Source organism: Camelina sativa, chromosome 19, assembly GCF_030686135.1.
Source record: "Camelina sativa cultivar CO46 ecotype springtype chromosome 19, ASM3068613v1".
NCBI lineage: Eukaryota > Viridiplantae > Streptophyta > Magnoliopsida > Brassicales > Brassicaceae > Camelina > Camelina sativa.
In genome coordinates this window covers 14,733,284-14,755,900 of record NC_141898.1, presented here as the reverse complement: position 1 = coordinate 14,755,900, position 22,617 = coordinate 14,733,284, and the positions used below count along the sequence as shown (strand labels likewise).

The 22,617-nt window shown below is 36.8% G+C and overlaps 1 protein-coding gene and 1 pseudogene across 1 annotated transcript; one reads left to right on the top strand and one right to left on the bottom strand.

Annotated features, from left to right (window-relative positions):
- The first annotated feature begins 15 nt into the window (after positions 1-15).
- Positions 16-4,160, top strand: LOC104766459 (formin-like protein 1). The gene is made up of 4 exons (XM_010490350.3): positions 16-2,322; positions 2,411-2,616; positions 2,820-3,064; positions 3,154-4,160. The coding sequence occupies exons 1-4, from the start codon at positions 404-406 to the stop codon at positions 3,973-3,975; spliced, it is 3,192 nt and encodes a 1,063-aa protein (XP_010488652.2). The 5' UTR covers positions 16-403; the 3' UTR covers positions 3,976-4,160.
- A 12,569-nt stretch (positions 4,161-16,729) lies between these two features.
- On the bottom strand, positions 16,730-17,835 carry LOC109130844 (putative F-box protein At4g10190 pseudogene; annotated as a pseudogene).
- Positions 17,836-22,617: the final 4,782 nt, after the last annotated feature.

The window sequence follows — 22,617 nt, the reverse complement described above, 5'->3', positions numbered from 1 at the left end:
CGGTGCAATGCAATTGCAACATGCACAGTGTGTACACACTTCAAGTTAAACGCGGACAGACTATTACAAAGTCCACGTCTTTTCCTACGTGTCATAATCCCATATGTTCTTGTCTGAATTTAGTCCCCACTACGTAACACGAATAATTAACCACTCTCCTCTCATCAGCTCTTTTGGCTTTCTAGTTCTCTCTTCTCTACTCACTCATCCTCTCACCATCACTAAACTTGAGATGTCACAAAAACACAATTAAACAATAAATAATAATCAAAAGAAGAGAGTAAACAAAAAGATCGATCGAAATCGAAACCATTACCACAACACAATCTTAGCTGGATTCATCACTCTCCTCTTCTTTTTTTCCTCCTCAGATCTTGAACAAGAAGAAGAAGACACAAACACAATGCTCTTCTTCTTGTTCTTGTTCTACTTCTCATCTTTAGATCTTATCCACGCCGACCGTCGTGTACTCCACGAACCATTCTTCCCTATAGATTCACCACCGCCGTCACCACCATCACCACCACCGCTTCCTAAACTACCATTCTCTTCAACAACTCCACCACCATCAGACCCAAACGCTTCTCCTTTCTTCCCATTAAACACTTCATCTCCACCACCTCCTTCACCATCCTCCTTCGCTTCTTTCCCAGCTAACATCTCATCTCTTATCGTCCCTCACGCCACCAAATCCCCACAAAATTCCAAAAAACTCCTCATTGTCGCCATCTCCGCAGTCTCCTCCGCCGCTTTAGTGGCGATACTCATCGCTTTACTCTACTGGCGTAGAAGAAGAACAAGTAACCAAGATCTCAACTTCTCCGATGACAGCAAAACATACACCACCGACAGTAGCCGCAGAGTCTACCCTCCTCCTCCTCCATCCACCGGAGCGGCTCCAACACGACGCAATGCAGAGGCTAGAAGTAAACAGAGGACCACCAGTAACAACAACAACAGCTCTGAGTTTCTCTACTTAGGAACAATGGTGAATCAAAGAAGCATCGATGAACAATCTCTAAGCAACCGAAGCAACAACGGATCGAGTTCAAGAAAACTCGAATCACCAGATCTTCAACCACTTCCTCCATTGATGAAACGAAGCTTCCGGCTAAATCCAGATGTTGGTTCAATCGGAGAAGAGGAAGAAGAAGAGTTCTACTCTCCACGTGGCTCACAAAGCGGGAGAGAGACTTTAAACCGGGTCGGAGCTCCGGGTCATCATCAAAACCCTAGATCTGTTAACAATGACACTATCTCTTGCTCATCTTCAAGCTCAGGCTCACCGGGGAGATCAACGTTCATCAGTATCTCTCCTTCAATGAGTCCTAAAAGATCCGAATCAAAACCTGTAGTAATCACCACCGCCGCTGCACCACCACCAGAACCGTCAAAAACTTCTCCGGCGGATTACAGATTCGTTAGGTCTCCGTCACTCTCGTTAGCTTCGTTATCGTCGGGATTAAAAAACTCCGACGAAGGAGGAGGATTGAATCAAATCTCTAGATCACCGACGGTTACGTCACTCACAGCCTCACCGGAGAATCACAACAACAAAAAAGAGAATCTCGAAACCTCTCCGTTATCATCTGCTTCAACATCACCGGAACGACGACCAAACGATACACCAGAAGCTTACTTGAGATCTCCTTCGCATTCCTCTGCTTCAACATCACCGTATAGATGTTTTAAGAAATCGCCGGAGGTGTTACCGGCGTTTATGAGTAATCTCCGGCAAGGTTTGCAGTCTCAGTTACTATCTTCGTCTTCTCCTGGAGGAGTAGGACAAGGTTTTCTCAAAGAGTTAAACGCATTGCGTTCTTCTTCTTCTTCCTCCACTTGTTCTTCACCGGAGAAAGCTTCTCATAAGTCACCTAAGTTGTCTTCTCGGAACTCGCAGTCTCTATCGTCATCTCCTGAGAGAGACTTTAGTCATAGCTTAGATGTATCACCGCGGATTTCGAACATTTCACCTCAGATTTTACAGTCTCCGGCGATGTTGGCTGCAATGGGAGGTTCACGTGTGCCGCCTCCTCCGCCACCTCCTCCACCAATGCCGTTATGGGGACGACGGAATCAAGTGGCTACTAAGGTGGAGACGATATCAAAACCGCCTTCTCTCACGCCGCCTTCACATCCTTTTGTGATCCAATCCGAAAACCATCCAGTGACTTCTCCTGTAGAGGTTGCAGAGACGGTTAGTGTGAGTGAACCGGCAGAGGAGACTCCTAAACCGAAGTTGAAAGCGTTACATTGGGATAAAGTTAGAGCAAGTTCGGATCGTGAGATGGTTTGGGATCATCTTCGATCAAGCTCTTTTAAGTGAGTTAGTGTGTCAATACTCTTATTTGATACAGTTATGGTTTTTGTGAGTAATCTTTGTTATTGAAGTTATTGATGTGGTTTGTAGATTAGATGAGGAGATGATTGAAACGTTGTTTGTGGCTAAGACGTTAGACAACAAACCAAATCAGAGTCAGACTACTCCACGATCTGTTGTCCCGAACCCAAACCAAGAGAACAGAGTCTTGGATCCTAAGAAAGCTCAGAATATTGCCATCTTGCTTCGTGCACTTAATGTCACTATAGAAGAAGTTTGTGAGGCTCTTCTTGAAGGTAAACTAATGCTGTCACATTACATAGTTTCACAATCTTTTTCTCCAAAACATGAGTTCTTCTGCGTTCGTTTAGCGAGGAAGAATCATTTTGAACTGAGAATTTGAAGTCATGAATGATTGGTAGACAGCTGAAAGCTTCACTTCATTTGTGGTTGGGAGATTCTTGGTGTTATATTCATGTTCTTTGTGATATTTTTTCAGGCAATGCTGATACACTTGGGACTGAACTTCTTGAAAGCTTACTAAAGATGGCACCGACAAAAGAAGAAGAGCGAAAATTGAAAGAGTATAAAGATGATTCGCCTGTTAAGCTTGGACATGCTGAGAAGTTTCTTAAGGCAATGCTAGACATCCCTTTCGCCTTTAAAAGAGTTGATGCGATGCTCTATGTAGCTAACTTTGAGTCTGAGGTTGAATACCTGAAGAAATCTTTTGAGACTCTTGAGGTATTACTATATTATAGCAAGCTATGTTCTCTCTTTTTTTGACCTTTGTTTGTATCGGATCATGACTCCATTCCTAATGTTTTGGGTAGGCTGCTTGTGAGGAACTGAGGAACAGTAGGATGTTCTTAAAGCTACTAGAAGCGGTTCTAAAAACAGGAAACCGTATGAACGTTGGGACAAACCGAGGTGATGCACATGCCTTCAAGCTTGACACACTTCTCAAGCTAGTCGATGTCAAAGGCGCTGACGGGAAAACAACTCTCTTACATTTCGTTGTACAAGAGATAATCCGAGCAGAAGGCACACGTCTCTCAGGTAACAATACCCAAACAGATGACATTAAATGTAGGAAACTCGGCCTCCAAGTTGTATCAAGCCTCGGTTCAGAGCTTAGTAACGTCAAGAAAGCTGCTGCAATGGACTCAGAAGTACTAAGCAGCTACGTCTCCAAGCTTTCTCAAGGCATCGCCAAGATCAACGAGGCTATCCAAGTCAAATCAACGATCACAACAGAAGAAAGCAACAGTCAGAGGTTTTCGGAATCGATGAACACGTTTCTGAAAAAGGCTGAGGAAGAGATCATAAGAGTACAAGCTCAAGAGAGTGTAGCGTTATCTCTAGTGAAAGAAATCACAGAGTACTTCCACGGGAACTCGGCTAAAGAAGAAGCACACCCGTTTAGAATATTCTTGGTGGTTAGAGACTTCCTTGGTGTCGTAGACAGAGTATGCAAAGAAGTTGGGATGATAAATGAAAGAACAATGGTTAGTTCTGCTCATAAGTTTCCTGTCCCAGTGAATCCAATGCTGCCACAGCCTCTTCCTGGACTCGTTGGACGAAGGCAATCATCATCTTCGTCGTCTTCTTATTCCTCTTCGTCATCCGACGATGAACATAACTCATCTCATTAGTTTTCTTAAAGTGGGATCTCAGGCTTTTTGTCTGTGCAAGTTGTTGTAAAAAGTATCCAGTTGTTTTGTCATAATAGGTTTAAATATATATATAGAGGAGAGGGATTAAAATTGACAGAGACAAAGAAGTGTTTTTAATTTTTCTTTTCCACATTTGTGTAAAATAATATAGGTTTACGTTTAAATTTGTTCTTCCTAAAACTAATAATTTAAGGATAAATTAAATTTGTTCATCTGATCTCTTTGCTATTAACAAGAAATTAATATATATGAACTAAGGTAGTGATAAGGTACTAAACTATTTATGGAATTGTCTTGTAAACTATAAATGTCTCACTCACTATGCAACAAGTTGTTGCCAACAATTAAGGTGTCCTCACAAAAGAAACTTGAATAGTTTGATAAGAGAGATAACTAACATTATTCCTTTGGCCTCTCAGGGGGAAAAACTGGAATTCGTTTGAAGACAAGTACTTTAAATTACCAATGCATAAATTAGTGTGACCGTTTATAAATCACTTGCTCCGGTACTTTTTTACCTTCTTCAAAAAACCTGGTTGATTTTGAACCAAACTTGGAACATAATTGACGAGAAGTAAGCATTCAGATTTGGTTTAAATATATCTTATATAATAAAGAAGAGTTCATTCTAAAATTTTATTGTACAACTTGACATATGTCACCTAAAAAGTTATTATCTGTAAAAAAAAAACAACTTAAATCAAAGTAATATATTATAGGATGTTCAATTTTTTTCTATTTTTTAATCATAATTTCCAATAATAATTTTCTGTTTTATTTCTTCTTTTCAATAGAAATAGTTTACATAATATGATTATTAATTTATTTTGTAATTTCGTTCTAATTATAATAAACTAAAGTATATTTTAATAGAGAGTTTATTCTAAAACTTTCTTCTAGAACTTGACACTTGTCACCTAAAGAGTTAACATCCGTAAAAAAAACAACTTGAATCAAAGTAATATATTGTAAGATGTTCAATTTTTCTTCTACTTTAACCATAATTTTCAATAATAATTTTCTGTTTTATTTCTTCACTTTAATACAAATATTGCACGTAATATAATTATTAATTTGTTTTGTAATTTCACTCTAATTATAATAAGCTAAAATATATTTTAATATATAGAATTTATAAATATTTATAGAGAAATAGCTGAATACATATCTCGTTTTAGGAGAGAACATAATGTATATTTAAAACTACAGTTTGATTAGCTTGAAGTTCCTGTCATATATTTATATATCCACATCTCCAAGCATATTTGGAGACTCTGAACTGACGGCAGAACGCCTCCGATACCTTTTGATGAAGTTCAACAAAGGTAAGTTCCAAGTCACAGAGGATCAGCTTCCTACTACCTTCTCCAATGCCCTGGATTCTACTCTTGGTAAGAAGCGCAAGAATGCAGATATCGGACTCTACTACCAAAGATGGGAAGCCAATGATAATCTGACGGTCCTGAGTCAGATCAAGAAGCGTACCAAGGCAGAGTCTGAGGCATCATGCAGTAGCAACCTTATCCACTCTGTATCAAGATGAGCGCATCATTAATACCTACATCAACTTTAATAAAACTGATTTCTATTTTTCTGGTGTTTATGGCAACCCAAATCCAAGTTTAAGACATCACTTTTGGGATTACCTTGAACATTTAGGAAATAGTCGTGTTGGTCCTTGGATGCTTGCAGGAGACTTTAATGAGATCACTAGTAACTTAGAGAAGGTTGGTGGACCTCCAAGAGAAGCATGGACATTTAGACGTTTCAACCGCATGATTACTACCTGTGATCTAGCTGATTTAAAATCCAAAGGAGACAAGTTTTCTTGGGTTGGAGAGCGACGAGATTATACTATAAAATGTTGTTTAGATAGAGTCATGATAAACTCAGAATGGGCTTCACTCTTCCCATATGCAGAAGCTGAGTTTCTTGAATTCAATGGTTAAGACCATAAACCTCTCCTAACAAACATAAATCCTATACAACAATCATTAACCAAACCCTTCCGCTTTGATAAACACCTCACAGAGATTGAAAATTTCTCTCAAACGGTCGAAAGAGGCTGGAACATTTGTAAACAAAACAGCTATTACTCCATTAATGATCAAATACATACATGCCAAAGTATGATGGCCAAAAAAAAACACAATGCCAACATTAACTCTGCAAAGCGAATAGATTTCTACCAGAAGGAATTAAACAGAGCCATGGAAAGTACTTGCAGAGCTGTGCGACGCCACATACCTCGACTCCAAGATGAATTAAGTAAGGCCTACAGAGATGAGGAACACTACTGGCATACAAAAAGCAGAAACTGATGGCTTCATTTCGGGGATCGAAATACAGTTTTTTTTCATGCCAGCACAAAAAATAGATATGCAAAGAATCTCATATCTTTTATCAAAGATGCAGACGGAAACCTTTATAGTGGTGATAAAGATGTGGGGGATCATGCTCAAAGCTACTTCTCTACTGTTTATACATCTAGTAGAATACCAATTTCACTGATAGATTTTGGGGATTTTTCACCTACAGTTACCCAAGAGATTAATGAGGAACGAACTAAGGACTTTACAAATGACGAAATCTTTGAAGCAGTCTCTCATATTGGTGATGACAGAGCTCCTGGCCCTGATAGCCTTACAGCTAGATTCTATAAACAATATTGGAACATCATCGATGATGATATAATCAAAGAGATCAAAGATTTTTTTGCGACTTCTTATATAAAATCTGGTATAAATCACACATATATATGTCTCATACCAAAGATCACCGAAGCAACAAGCCTTTCAGAGAATCGGCCTATTGCACTTTGTAACGTTCTTTACAAAATCATTTCAAAATGTCTAGTCAATAGAATTAAAAAACATCTTGATCACATTGTATTAGACACTCAAGTTGCTTTCATACCAAGAAGACTTTTCACGGATAATGTTATGATTGCCCATGAAGTCATGCATTCACTAAAATCACGAAAGAGAGTCTCCCAAAGTTATATGGCCATCAAAACTGATGTCACTAAAGCCTATGACCGAGTCGAATGAGACTTTATAGAGGTAACAATGCAATTGTTTGGTTTTTCTAAAACATGGATCCAATGGATCATGGCGTCTGTTCGGTCTGTAAGTTATTTTGTTCTAATCAACGGGTCCCCTCATGGGATGGTTATCCCGGAAAGAGGCATACGTCAGGGAGACCCCCTATCACCATATCTATTTATACTTTGTGCTGATGTTATGAGTCATTTGATCAAAACACGCGTTAGAGATAGTGATATTCGGGGAGTCAGGATTGGAAATGGCGTCCCATCTATTACACACTTACAATTTGCTGATGACTCATTGTATTTCTGTCAAGCAAATGCTCGGAATCGCAGAGCTATAAAGGAGGCCTTGAAGTATATGAATACTACTCAGGACAAAATATCAACACCAATAAATCACTAATCACTTTTGGCTCGCGAGTCCCAGGGTATTTACAGAAAAAACTAAAGAACATTTTGCAAATTCCTAATCATGGAGGTGGTGGTAAGTATCTTGGTCTACCAGAACAATTTGGGAGAAAAAAGACTGAAATGTTTAGCTATATTATTGATAAAGTCAAAAACAGAACATCGTCATGGCGTGGACGACACTTATCACCTGCTGGTAAAGAGATTCTTATAAAATCTGTGGCCATGGAAATGCCAGTATATTCAATGTCTTGTTTTAAGTTACCATTAGGAGTGATCTCTGAAATTGAAAGTATACTACAAAAATTCTGGTGAGAAAAAAGCAACCAAGATAGAAGAATTCCATGGATTTCTTGGAAACGATTACAACACTCCAAAGGCGAAGGTGGGCTGGGATTTAAAGACCTACCTAATTTCAATGACACTCTCCTGGCCAAGCAAGCATGGCGACTGATATAACATCCTTATTCCCTTTTTGCCAAAGTTTACAAAAGTAGATATTACAGAGATGAGTGTATCTTAGACGCGAAACAAAGAACTAACCAATCTTATGGCTGGGCTTCCATACTTGAAGACCTCAAAATCATAAAACTAGGATATCGATATGTTGTTGGAGACGGCCAGAGCATTCGAGTAAACCAAGACAATGTCATCGCCTCTCATCCACCACAGGCAGTTTCAAGTTACAATACAGACGACCAACTACACATTGGCAATTTTATTATAACAACTGGAACCTATCATCATTGGAACAGAACAAAGATCAGAGATCTTATCAAGAATGAAGATCAAGAACACATCATTAATACATATTTACCACTCTTACCTCTTCCTGAAAAAATTATTTGGCACTATACCAAATCTGGAGACTACACGGTTCGGTCTGGTTATTGGTTACCAATGCACAATCCTAACCAACCAAATGACCTACCACCTATAACCCATGGCTCTGTCCTGCTTAAACGAAAAATATGGAAGATCAAAATTTTGCCAAAGATTAAACACTTTCTTTGGAGAATCCTTTCAAAATCTTTACCAACTCTCACACCTTTAGGCACTCGGGAAATGAATCTTGATCCAATCTGTCCAAGATGCTTTCAAGCAGATGAGACTATTGAGCATATCCTACTACATTGTCTGTTTGCAGAATCAGTTTGGCAACTATCTAACCTCCCTCCTTCTTTTTTTAATACAATTTTCCTGACTGTTGAATCTTTCATTGAATCTCTATTTGAGTTTTCACATGATCCTATCAATTCTACTAATCCTCCGGTTCATGCATTATTGTTACTTTGTCACATATGGAAAAGTAGGAATTCATTTATTTTTGAAGGAAAACAAGATAATCCAAACTGGGTATTTCTTCGAGCACAATCAGATGCCCGAGAATGGAAACATTGCCTAATTGAATCTCAAAAGGGAACAAACACTAATACTTTACAGCGATCGACATCATGGACAAAGCCTCTACCTCTCTTCATAAAATGCAATTATGATGCCGCATTTGACCAAATTACAAACCAGGCGAAAGGAGGTTGGATACTTCGAGATCAAAATGGTGTACCATTAGGATGGGGAGCTTCAAAATTAGGATACACCTCGACTCCTTTAGAAGCAGAGGCAAAAACATTGTTAGCAGCAACCCAACAAACATGGATCAGAGGAATAACATGTGTTATATTCGAAGGAGACAATGAGACTTTAACAAAGAATCTCCATAAACAACTCATTGATATATCTATTCAAGGTGTCATACGGGATATAATGTATTGGTCTTCTCCGTTTCAGAATTTACAGTTTGTATTTTCCCTTAGGACTTGCAATAATGTTGCTCATTGCCTAGCAAAGTTTAGATGTAACACTAATGATTTCTACTCAGGTGTTTTTCACCACCTACATGGCTATCTAGTCAGTTGTACAAGGATTATTTTCAATTATCAATATAATTCATTTTTGTTGAAAAAAAATATATATTTCTATTTATAAGAATTTCAAATTTTTATATTCAAACAAAAAAATCAGTTCTTTATTCACAATAAATTTATTTATGATTTTTTTTTCACATATTTTAATTAATTGCAATTATTTATTTGTGTTTATGTTATTTTGTTTCACCTCCATAGTATTTAATTATTTAGCATTCTAATGAATGATTAATGACAATTAAAAATAGAATAAATAGTAGAAGATATTAATATTTAATTATTGCATTTTTGTAATTCTTAAATACTTTACGTAAGAGTTCAACATGTGTGTAGCATATACTATTATGTTTATAAGAAGTTCAACATGTGTGTATGATATATCATATATATATGTAAGATATGATATATATATATATATATGATATTTTTGTTTAAAATATGATGAAATATTTGACTTTTCTATCATCTAAATTGTTCTTAATTTTTTTTGGGATATATATATGTAATATAAATATATATACTACATATATATTATTCCTATATTATGAACATCAAGATGTATAGTTTTATTTTCAATTCTACTTATATATTATTCCTATATTATGAACATCAAGATGTCACGTATTTTCTATTTTGCTTTTATTTTTATTCATTTTAAGATAAATAATTCACATGAAATTATTATGTAACTATTTTCAATTTCTATTCACTTATTAATATTATTCTAGTCATATATCATTGTGAATTAACATATATATGTATAATATATTTATATTAATTTATTAAAACCAAATTAACATGAATTGTCAATATATATAAGTTAGGTTTTGGTCTCTCTTATACTGGTATAATTGAATCATTTTCTATATGATTTTTATATATGACTTCATCAATCATCTCGAAAAAAGCGTTTTTAGTTTTCGATTAATTATCTCGAATAATATTTATTTTCATAATGAATCTAAATAATATAATAAATAATAGATAAGTTTTTTTTACATTTGTTGGACAGTGGAAAAACTATTGAAGGAACTAAGAAAGCTATAAAACCATAATTGAGAGAAATTGTTTTATAATTTTTGTACAAAGTTTTAAAAGATACTTATTTAAAAGAATATTTATGTAATATAAACTATTAAATAATCAGTTTATTTAATAAGTTACTAAACTCCTTTTAAAGTATATAATTATATTTTGTTATATAAATTTTAACTTTGCAATCACTATCTTCAAATTGGATTCTTTCTTCTTCAACCGATCAAATCCATCATTAATTAAATAAGTCCCTCTCATCACAGACCTTATTCAACTGTTCCTTCTCCATCTCAACCTTACCCGTAAGTTCATTTATTTCCCCTTTCAAAACCCTAATATCGCCCTCCCCCATCACTCTTCTCCCTCATCAACCTCTCTACTTCAACACTCATTTCTCTAACCTGATCCAACTCGCCACGCAAACCCGTTTTCTTCGACACACAACTAGCCAAGTCGGTCTCAAATGCATTGTTGTTAGCCTGAACTAGCGACTCGATCTGAAATTCTCTTCTGTGTAACCTGTTCAACAAGGACGATGTGAAGAAACTTCAAGGTCTGGAACTTCTCCTCCAAAGAGCCGTGCTCTTCCATGGAAGACTGACGGCTGAGCGTTGTCGCTTTCTTGTCAGTGTAGATTGCTTTCTTGTTATCATTAGCGGTGCCGTTACCCTTACGCAACGCTTCCTTCATTGGTTTTTGGGGGATTCAGGGAGGTTGCAAAAAGGAAAGTGGTGGCGAAAATTAGGGTTTTGAGAGAGATGAAACGTTTTCTCTTTTCTGTTTTGTTTTTAGGTTTTATTTTTTCTTCCTAAAACTAATTATTTAAGAATAATTTTTTTTTTCATCTGATCTTTACTATTAGATAATTTACTAGTTTAAGATCAGGTTAGAGAAATGGGTGTTGAAGTTTAGACAATTTAAGATCTTAAATGTTACTTTTTTTGGGACAAACAAATCTTTCGTTAACTTAAAACCTCAAAAGAGGTGAGTTCATACTGATAGACAAGGGATTATGAGTGATAGACAAGGGATTACATAATATTCTGTTTCCATATGTGTATGATATTACTTGCACAACATTCATCAACACTTGTATATATAAGTGAGATAATATAATGAGAAAGGGGCATTGAGTCTTCCTTTGTAACATGGTATCAGAGTCCTAAAAAAAAAACAGTCGCCGCCTCCTTCTTCTTCCTCTTCCTCTCGTTCCCCTTCTCTCTTCACAAACTCTGTTTTTACTCTCTCTCTGTTCTTCTCTCATTTTTTCGATGGCTCAACCGGCTCACAAAGCTTTCACCGTGACTCATATTAAGTCACACATCCCCATTGTACTCGATATGCAAAAAATGAATTATGATGCTTGGCGTGAGCTTTTCGAAACTCATTGCTATAGCTTTGGTGTTTACGGTCATCTCGATGGTACATCCACTCCAGCCAACGACGACGACACTCCTTGGAAGGAACGCGACGTCATCGTCAAAATGTGGATCTACGGCACCATCTCCCCTTCGCTCCCCAGTCACACATCCCCATTCGGTCCCTTATCATCGGCGACCCCTCCGTCCATGACTACTGTCAAAAGCTAAAGACACTCTCCGATCCATTAATTAACGTTGATTCTCCTGTCACGGAACAAGTCGTTGTCATGCACATGCTCAATGGCCTCACCGAGAAATATGACAACATCAACAACATCATCCGACATCGCCAACCGTTTCCATCGTTTGCTACTGCTCGCTCCATGCTGGTTGAGGAGGAGCGTCGTCTCTCCAAACAGATCAAAACCGGAACATCTACCACCATCTGGTCTTCATCTCATAGTGCGTTGTATACTTCCCCTGGTGGAAACCACAACAACAACAACAACGACAGAAATCTCCGTCACAACAACCCCCATGGCGGTAACTACAATGGTGGTAGAGGACGTGGCCGCGGATGTGGTTACAACGGCAGAGGACGTGGTCGCCAACAATAGAACTGGGGCAACAACTGGCGCATGCCACCTCCATGGTTCCAAACACCGGCATCCGCACCACAGTGGCCACAATGGAACTGGCCCCAACAACCTCCCATGGTGTATATGACCACTTCCAATCCCGCTGCTGGCGTTCTCGGATCTTTTCCGTACACACCACCAGCAGCGGTTCAACCAATGCAACTTCCGCCAAGTCTTGCTGCGGCGTTTGGAACTATGACGGTGCAAGATCCAATGGACGACAATTGGTACATGTACACCGGTGCTATGTCTCACCTCACGTCACAACCAGGTGCCTTACATTCTCTTTTTAATTCGAGCTCCTCCCCATCGGTTGTCGTCGGTAACGGATCCTCTATTCCCACAACTTCTTTTGGTCATTTATCATTTTTTTCTAAAAACCGACCTTTGTCCCTCTATTATCAAAAACCTTGTCTCGGTTTGCCAATTCACTATAGATAACCTTGTTTCTGTGGAATTTGACCCGTTTGGTTTTTGGATTAAGGACCTTCGTTCTCGGATCCGACTTCTCCGATGTAATAGCACCGGTCCTCTATACTCCATCACTTCACCACCATCAGCCACTCCATCTTCTATCTCTCTACAAGCCATGCTCTCAACGGTTCCCAACACTTTGTTATGGCATCGTCGTCTCGGACACTTGGGAAACACAACTCTTAACTCTCTTATTTCTTCTCGTTTAATAAATTGTTCTAAAACTGACATGCCTCTTTGTCATGCTTGTCAGTTGGGGAAACACACTCGATTATTATTTGATTCTGTTATTTCTCATGTTTCTGAACCTTTTGAAATTGTTCATTCTGATGTCTGGACCTCACCCGTTCCCAGCATCACAGGAATAAAATACTATGTTTTTTATCTCGATCATTTTACTCATTTTCTTTGGGTTTTTCCTTTGCGCAAAAAGTCCGACGTTTTCTCAACCTTTTTAACATTCATGGCTTATGTGTCTAATCAATTTGGCCGCATCATTAAAGCTTTACAATGTGATAATGGTGGTGAATATCAAAACCAAACGTTTCTCACTCATCTCTCCACTCATGGCATCGCCCCTCGCTTCTCTTGTCCTCATACTTCTCAACAAAACGGCAAAGCCAAATGCACTCTCCGCACACTTAACAACTATGTTCGTTCCCTTCTGTTTCAAGCATCAATGCCTCCTCCATATTGGGTCGAGGCACTTATGATGGCAACTCACCTATTCAACATCCTACCATCTTCCTCCGTCAACAATTCGCCTCCCTTCAAAAAGCTCTTTAACAAACCACCCACCTATGATCATCTGCGGGTTTTTGGCTGCTTATGTTACCCAAATCTCCTTCCGTAGCACCTAATAAACTTGCTTCTCGTTCTACAGCTTGTGCATTCCTCAGATATCCACCTAAGCACAGAGGATACCGTTGCCTTGATCTTACCACTCGCAAGGTAATTATCTCTCGTCATGTTATATTCGACGAGTCAAACTTTCCTTTCTCCAAAAATGTTCCAAATACTCCACCTGTTACTCCTGAACCACCCGTGCCTTTGTCACCTTCGCCTCTTCTTCGTCTAAACCCCATCCAAACACCGAAACCCTCGGCCGTTCCGCAGCCGCCTCCCTCTCCGGTACCGGTACCCTTGCCGGCTCCGGCTCCACAAGTGGTTCCTCCACCTTCACCATCTCACCCTATGATGACATGCAGTAAACAAGGTATCTCTAAACCTAGACAACCACTATCTCTTCATACTACCACCCTCTCTCCTCTTCCTTCCTCCCATCTTAAAGCCTTAGAGGATCCAAACTGGAATCAAACCATGCATGAAGAGTATAACGCTCAAATTAAAAAGAGGACGTGGGATCTTGTACCACGGCCCGAGAACACTAAAATTGTGTGTTCGATGTGGCTTTTTACCCATAAATTTGGTGCATATGGCAATCTTTTTAGGTACAAAGCACGCTTGGTAGCAAATGGAAAATCACAAGAAGTGGGTATCGATTGTGACGAGACCTTCAGTCCCGTCGTCAAGCCAGCCACCATCCGCCTCGTTCTTGAACTATCTCTCTCTCGTAAATGGCCGATCCACCAAATCGACGTGAAAAATGCCTTCCTCAACGGCACCCTCGATGAAAAGGTATACATGCATCAACCACCGGGCTTCCGTGATCCAGAAAAACCTGACCACGTCTCCTTACTCCGGCGTTCCCTCTACGGCCTCAAACAGGCTCCAAGAGCTTGGAATCACCGCTTCGCTCAATATGCACGTCGTATTGGTTTTGTCCAGAGCAAATTCGACTCTTCTCTTTTCGTTTACCATCACAACACTGGCACAGCGTATCTTCTTCTCTATGTTGATGATATCGGTCTCACCGCTTCGTCAACATAACTACTCAACCAGATCATTTCTTCCCTCAGCAAAGAATTTGAGATGACCGACCTCGAGGAGCTTCACTACTTTCTCGGTATCTCCATCAAAAGGAACACCTTTGGCCTATTTCTCAATCAATGCAACTACGCGGCGGATATACTTCATCGCGCTAACATGACACACTGCAACCCTTGCACAACTCCGGCCGATACTCACACCAAACTCGAAGCCGCCGTTGGTCCCTCTGTTGCAAACCCAACGCTCTACCAGAGCCTCGTCGGCGCCCTGCAATATTTAACCTTCACTCACCCGGACATCTCTTTTGCCGTCCAACAAGTCTGCTTATTTATGCATGATCCACGTGAGATTCATTTTAAAGCACTTAAACGTATTCTTCGGTATGTTAAAGGCACGCTTGACTTTGGACTCCAGCTATATCCGACCACATCCACTGGTTTAGTTGTTTACACTGACGCTGATTGGGCGGGCTGTCCTACGACCCGACGCTCCACTTCAGGATACTGCATCTTCCACGGTGACAACCTCATTTCATGGTCTGCCAAGCGTCAGCACACCGTCTCCCGTTCCAGTGCTGAAGCCGAGTATAGAGGCGTCGCCAATGCCATCGCGGAGACAACTTGGCTTCGTAACATTCTCCTTGAGCTCCACCGTCCTTTGTTAAAAGCCACCTTGGTATACTGTGACAACGTCAGCCCCCTGTATCTTTCTTCCAACCCAATCCAACATCAACGCATGAAACATGTCGAGTTCGACCTACACTTTGTGCGTGAATGTTGCCCTCGGCGCTGTCAAGGTTCTACACGTTCCTTCTTCACACCAATATGCGGACATCTTCACTGAGGGACTACCAACTCCTTTATTCAATGAATTTCGCAACAGTATCAGCATCATTCGCAATGACACTACGATTGCGGGGGAGTGATAGACAAGGGATTACATAATATTCTGTTTCCATATGTGTATGATATTACTTGCAAAGCATTCATCCACACTTGTATATATACGTGACATAATATAATAAGAAAGGGGCATCGAGTCTTCCTTTATAACACATACAAATTGAAACTAGAGAAATACAAAGCAGATAACGAAAGAGGTTCCATGAGTTTTCCAAGTGGGTGCTTAACCTTGATATGCTTGCAATGCTTATAAAATCATTTGGAGCCAAAGCGGAATCGAACATGAAGATTGACTTAAAAACAAATAAATTTTCAAACAATTAGATAATTTAATATCTTGAATGTTTACTAGTTTTTAGGTAGTTTTTGGATTTTGCTTCTTTGAAAATCTATATTTTACCATTCAAGATTTTTAAAAAATAGATTCCCTTACATTTAGGAAAACTAGTTTTTAAGTGGTTTTTTCTAATATCAACCAAAATTCAAAAACTAAAATTTAAAAAACATAAACTATCTAAAAACTAATAACCATTCATGGTCTTGCAAAAAAAAAATATTAATACGTATGCATAATGCACTTAGGTAGGGATAACAGTAACTATTTATGGGATCGTGTTATATAAACTAAATGTCTCACTCACTATGCAACAAGTTGTTGCCAGCAACTAAGGTGTCCAAGTTTCTAGCCCCTAGAGGATTCATTCAGATATAAATCTTCTTTTTGTGAACACTAGATCCGTGATAAACTGATCCCAAACACGGCTTTTTCTATTAACTGCGAATATAGGACAAGTCACAATTATATACACTGAAAATATCATCTTGGACACAATAATGAAAAGAATATAAGTTTTAGAATCATTCAAGATCTATCACTAATCGCAAAAGAAACTTGAATAGTTTGATAAGACATATAAGGATATAACTAATAATATTATTCCACCGGCAGGGGAAACAAAAAAAATCGTTTGAAAACTAGTAATATAAATTAGCAATGCGTAAATTAGTGTGATCGTTATGAATCAATTGCTCCGGTACTTTTATACCTTCTTCAAAGAATTTGAACCAAACTTGGAACATAATTGACGAGAAGTTGGCATTTAGATTTCGCATCGTGATGATCCACTTGTATGGATTTATTTTCTCCCAAAACGTGTAAGAAGGTGTTAGAGATCCCATTTTTACCACGACACACTAAAACTTTGTTATGCGAGCCAACCAAGAAATTCATAGCATTACAAACGCAAAAATGCTTTGGGATATTGGCTAAAGTAACTGATAAGAACTTGATCCATGACGCGTCTCCGTTACTCTCAATCTTATTTGCAATCCATATATTTATATAAGGTGCCCTATTTTGGATCTGCGCATGTACATCCATGTCTTGAGTAAGCAAACAAAGTCGTTGTTGCTCTTCTCTAGTCACTGATACGCTGAAAATATGATAAGAATGACGATCACCTGGAAGAGACACACTTCTGAAACTCTCTGTTGTAAAATCAAAACTTTGTAAGAAATGCACCTTGTCTTTACTATAAGCAAGCCAGTAAGTATTTCCATTCACAGACATGAGATGGCCCCTCCACGTTTCTATGTACCAGTCTGTTGTCTTACCAACAACCCTCCACGAACTAGAGGTAAAGTCATAGATTTCGTACTCAAGTAAGTATGGCATAACTTCACCAAATTGTTGCATCCTCAAGATTTTGTACTTGTTTCTTGAGGTTTTACCGAGAGCAAAGTAATCTAACTTCCTCTAGGAGCTTCTGGGTTGAATCCAACTGGTTTCACGTGAATACGGGTTCCAAACAACCAGTCTATGGTCTTTGGTGGTGCATAGCAATAAGCCGTCGCAGTGTAAGATGTTCCATATTTTGACTTCTTCTGAAGACTTGGAAAGAGGATCTTTCAGGCTAAATTGATCTGTTACCATTACCTTGTTGTTGTGAATTTCGCTGAGATTGACACTCATTAGATAAACCCTAAAATCAATCAACATGATTACCGGTAGTCTCACATCTTTGATCAGAGCATTCCATCTTTTCGATACACATCGTAATCGTGCTAGAGAAGCTGTTGAAGCCTTATCGAGTATTTCCACTACCAACTCCTCTGGGAGATACATTGTGCTTGAAATTAGGTTGAATACTTGGGAAACAAGAGACGATTTGTTTTAGACCTAAAAAGACAATCAAATCGGTTGATGTGTCTGGATTTGTGGCCCTGTAGTCCTATTAGGAGAGGCCCACGGCTTCCACTGGAATCAAAAGTTTTGCGTTTCGTAATTTCGTCATTAATAAGAAAAAAAACTACACCATTACGTTTGTTTTATCATTAAGTTTATATTTCAAAATGTGATCTGCTGAAACAGGTTTCTAATTATACATACATATGAAATCAAATAAAGATACATGTTGCAATTTGAACTATTTTATAAATTTGGTTTTTAGTTTACGATATCTATACAAAGTATATTAGATCCGCGTATTTACATGGACATATATTTCAAATGTTGATTTTATATTTATTTGGTATTTTATTAAAAAAACGAGATTTTGTGTTCACGCACCCATTTATTTTAACCCTATATCATAATAAAACTATATTTAAATTCTATGCACTCAATCTCAATGAATAAAATTAATAATTTTCATATCAAAACAATATATGTGCCTTATATTAAATTTTTATTTTACTTAATAATAAAGAGTTTGGTTGGTGAAGATAAAGAAAGCAATACAAGTAGTACATCTTTTAATTTAGACCAATCACAAAAGCATTATTAAAAATTTTACTCTTATTTTTTATCTACATCTTTCATGTACTGTTCTTTATCACAACTAGTTTGCATTATTTTGTAACAGCTTACCATTCTAGTCTATAGTGTTTTTGTACAGCTTTATATATGTTACCAATCAACCACAAAATAAATTAATATTAATAAAACAAAACTCTAAAAAAAAAATGAAAACTAATATTATCACATATTTGAAAAACTAACATTATCTTATATATATTTGTTCCATATTTTGTAATCTCATAGGTAATAATTTTACTACTCGTCTCACTTATTTTATATAAAACTATACTAACATGTATATATATAAATCAAAAATTCATATAAGTTTATTATTTTTCTCAAATTTATTACGCTATCCTGAATATTAGAAGTAAAAACAAATGAAATTAAAGGTAAATTTAATAATCTCAAGAGACTAAAAGAACAATTTATATATAATATGTAAACATATGTTCTAAGTAACGTAAACATGAGCTTTTTTTTGAAAAACTTTTCCTAATAATTTTAAGATTTGACAAAAAAAAGAAAAGAGAACTTATGAAAGAGTTTATATAATTTATATGTAGCTTTAGTTGATTATTATATGAAACATCCTCATAAAAATAGAACAACCTCATAAGAAGTTAATTTATTACAAAAGAAAGTTTTGATAATAGAACGTAGTTTAATCAATGTAGATGTATTTGAAGAAACTATTTTATTATGAGAAAATTTATTAGTTTATATACAAGTGAGTATTAACAATCATTTTTTATTAGGATTAATAATTGACTGTCTAATTTCTTTAATTATGATATTTTACTATTTAATAATTAATCGTATAATTTCCTTAATCTTATTTTTTTGTGTGTAAAATTAGTAACTTAAAACTAAAAATAGTATTCTCTTTTTATTTATGTATAATATTATTCTGGAATTGATTGATTTTCCGGCACAAAAATTATAATATTAATATTATATTAATTACTTTCTGACAAATGATAAATTTATGGTAACTATATAAAATATTGATAAATAATACCACATTTTTTTTTGTCGTCTAAAATAATACCACATTTAGAAAAATAAATAATTATTAAAAGAGCATTGAAAAATGATACAAGTATAATTAAATTTAGTGAATATAAATTTGGGAAAAATGACAATGTCGTAGAATAGAACATTAGTTGTCAGTTTATTAGAGCATGAACTTGAAATAATTTTACTTTATTATAATCCTATGTTTTACAAATAGTGTCATTATAGCATTTTTGACACATATTAAGAAAAAATTATAAATTTTTCTTATGCCCTTTTGTAATACATTAAATTAAATTCTCTCTACTATTAATAAACTGAAATAATAGGAGTTATAATTGATATTTTGCTGGTCAATTTTGTCTTGGAAATACAAAGTGTCATTCTCTTTGAAACAAAATGTTTATTTTAAAATGATACTCTTTGTAAAACGGAGGGATTATATATAACATATAAGAGATATGAAAAGAACCTGACAGTCATTCTGAAATAAAAGCGAAAGGTGGATTTAGGATCATTCAAGATCAATCACAAAGCGTAACTGTCATCAATGGTCTTGGTTTATACATAAGAAACCAGAATATCTATATTAACATTTTTAAAGTACATTTTATTTTATATCCTTTAAGCTATACTTATTTACAAAATTAATTCCTACAAAATTGCAAAAAATAATAACTAAAATACGGCAATTCAAAATCGAATACTCAATTAATATGTCTATAAAATCGTTACACCAATTTGATTCCTAAAGTATCTCTTCTAAATTTATTTCTATTTTCCTAAATCAATTTTTGTTTATACTTATACAATCTTTACATTTAACATCATATTCCTAAATTCATATCTTGAATCGAGTATTATCCTTATAATATCTCCACTTCATTGCTATTTTCCTTTATCAATTAAAATCTTATTATATAATATGGTTATATGGTGGGACGGGTTATAAAACTTGACGGGTTTGAATTAACATTATTATAAATTTAAAATATTATTAATTTGATGTTAAAATACGCGCTAAATCCTCATTTAATTATTTGGTCAACATTACAAATATTAAAATATTAGACATATCAAATCAAGGTAATTTAACTAAATTCTGTAAAACAATTAAATCATTAGCAAAATTGTGTCTTAATCAGGTAATATATTATAAATTACTTATTATGCATGTTATTATTTATACTAATAATGAACAATTCAAATACTACTTAACTAAATATAACAAACAAATCAAAGTTAAAATTATGTTATATAAAAATATTGTCCCGCGGAATCGAGTCCATTTGTAGGAAGTAAGTCCATTTGTAGAAGGCACCATCACATCAGAAATCGAGTCCTGCTCCCTACGAACGTAGGGATTTGACTAATGGGCCGGCCAGTTGTACCCCAATGGTTGACAAAAAAAATTGTCCCGCCGTATACCGTAGTTTAAAATCTAGTTGTAGTTTAGTTAAGAGAGACAACCAACATGATCCACTGGCAGTGATAAAAGTGAACGTCGTTGCCACAACCTCTTCCTGACCCGTTGGACGAAGGCAATTCTTCTTCCTCTTCGGAGGATAAACATAATTTATCTCATTATTTTTTTATGGCTTTTGTCTGTGCAAGTTGTTGTTAAAAGTATCAAGTAATGGGGTTGTTTAGTCATAATAGGTTTAAATAAGACAAATAAGTGTTTTTTTCTTTTCTACCTTTAAATTTGTTGTTCCTAAAACTAATGTAATTTAAGAAAAAATTATATACGTTCATCTCTTCCTTGTTATTTGTAACATCCGTGTTCCAGGATTAGAGTTTAGGATGTGTTGAGTAAACCAATGGAGTGGATTTTAATTGATTTTTGTTTAATTAAATCTTGGTTTAATCTAATTAAACCAAAAATTCCTAATTTTCTCTCATGTCACGCCTCCTCTCTTCTTTTGTTCTTTTGTCGACATTGACATTGAGAGAGAGGGAGAGAAAGTGTGAGAACCCTTGGTTTTATGGTGTAAAGGAGGAAGAGAGGGAGATCAAGCTTTTTCCTTAGAGCAAAGAGAGAAATAGAGCTGTTAGGATTTGGGAGAAGCAGGATCCGATTGGTCAAATCGTTTCAAAAGGTATTGATATTTGGTAGGGTTGTAGCTAAGAGATTTTCGTACACTCTCCTTTTTACAGACGTGAATTTGAGTTAATATTCTAAGAGATATTGGCAGTTTCGTAAAGCGTATTGTTTCAGTCGTGGATTGAGACCAGCGGGTGTCTCGAGATCGATTGCGGTTCCATCTGAGATCCGATCGTGCTGAAATTTTGTGGAAAGATTTGGGACGTATAGACCTTGCTTTTCACCAGAGGGACTAGAAAGTTAACGGTTCATTTTGATTTCGTGGTTTCACTTGTGAGGTTGTTTTTGTTTCTGATTTTTCTGGCAGTTTGTTTTCAATGTTTGTTTATTGTTGTGATCGGTTGTAGGTGCGAGTTTGGTTGTTCTTGGATATTGGAGAGCCTCTCATTTGGTTGTTGTTATTTTCTTGAATCACTTGTTAAGGTAAGTGCATGACCATGGCTTATCTAAGCTGGAGATTTTTCTGATCTGCTTGTTATGTGTTGTTAGACTTGTTAGATTGTTATTTGGGACGTTGGAAAGCTTTCTTGTGCCTTGGGGTCGAGTTTTGTGGTTGTAGGAACGAAGATCCGGTGAGAAGTTTCGGGGGAAAACAATGCTCGATATTGCATCCGTCGATGCACTCTGTGCGTCGGTTGATGCAAATGCGAGGACGACGCGTAAACTCTAGGGTTTTCGTGCTATGTCGAGTATGCGACGGTCGATGAAATGGCAGCATCGGTCGATGCAAGTTAACCTTGCATCGGTCGATGCAGATCTAGCGTCGGTCGACGCAACCTCCAACTGGTGTCGGTCGATGCATGTTGGTGTCGGTCGATGCTGAGTCCTGATTTGTTATTGTTGATTGTTGATTGTTTATTGATGGTTAGAGATGTCTCTATTGCTTGTGTGTATAGCCCAGTAGATGGGAGGATTGTCTTACTGAGTGTTTATAAAATACTCATGCATTGCAATTTGTGTTTGTGGTGCAGGTAAAGGCAAAGTGTGATCGTGAAATCAATGCAATGAAGAGGAGGAT

Coding starts and splice junctions, on each gene's coding strand:
- LOC104766459 (XM_010490350.3), top strand. CDS start 404: ATGCTCTTCTTCTTGTTCTTGTTCTACTTCTCATCTTTAGATCTTATC. Junction 2,617..2,819: donor TTGTGAGGCTCTTCTTGAAG/GTAAACTAATGC, acceptor ATATTTTTTCAG/GCAATGCTGATACACTTGGG. Junction 3,065..3,153: donor AATCTTTTGAGACTCTTGAG/GTATTACTATAT, acceptor TGTTTTGGGTAG/GCTGCTTGTGAGGAACTGAG.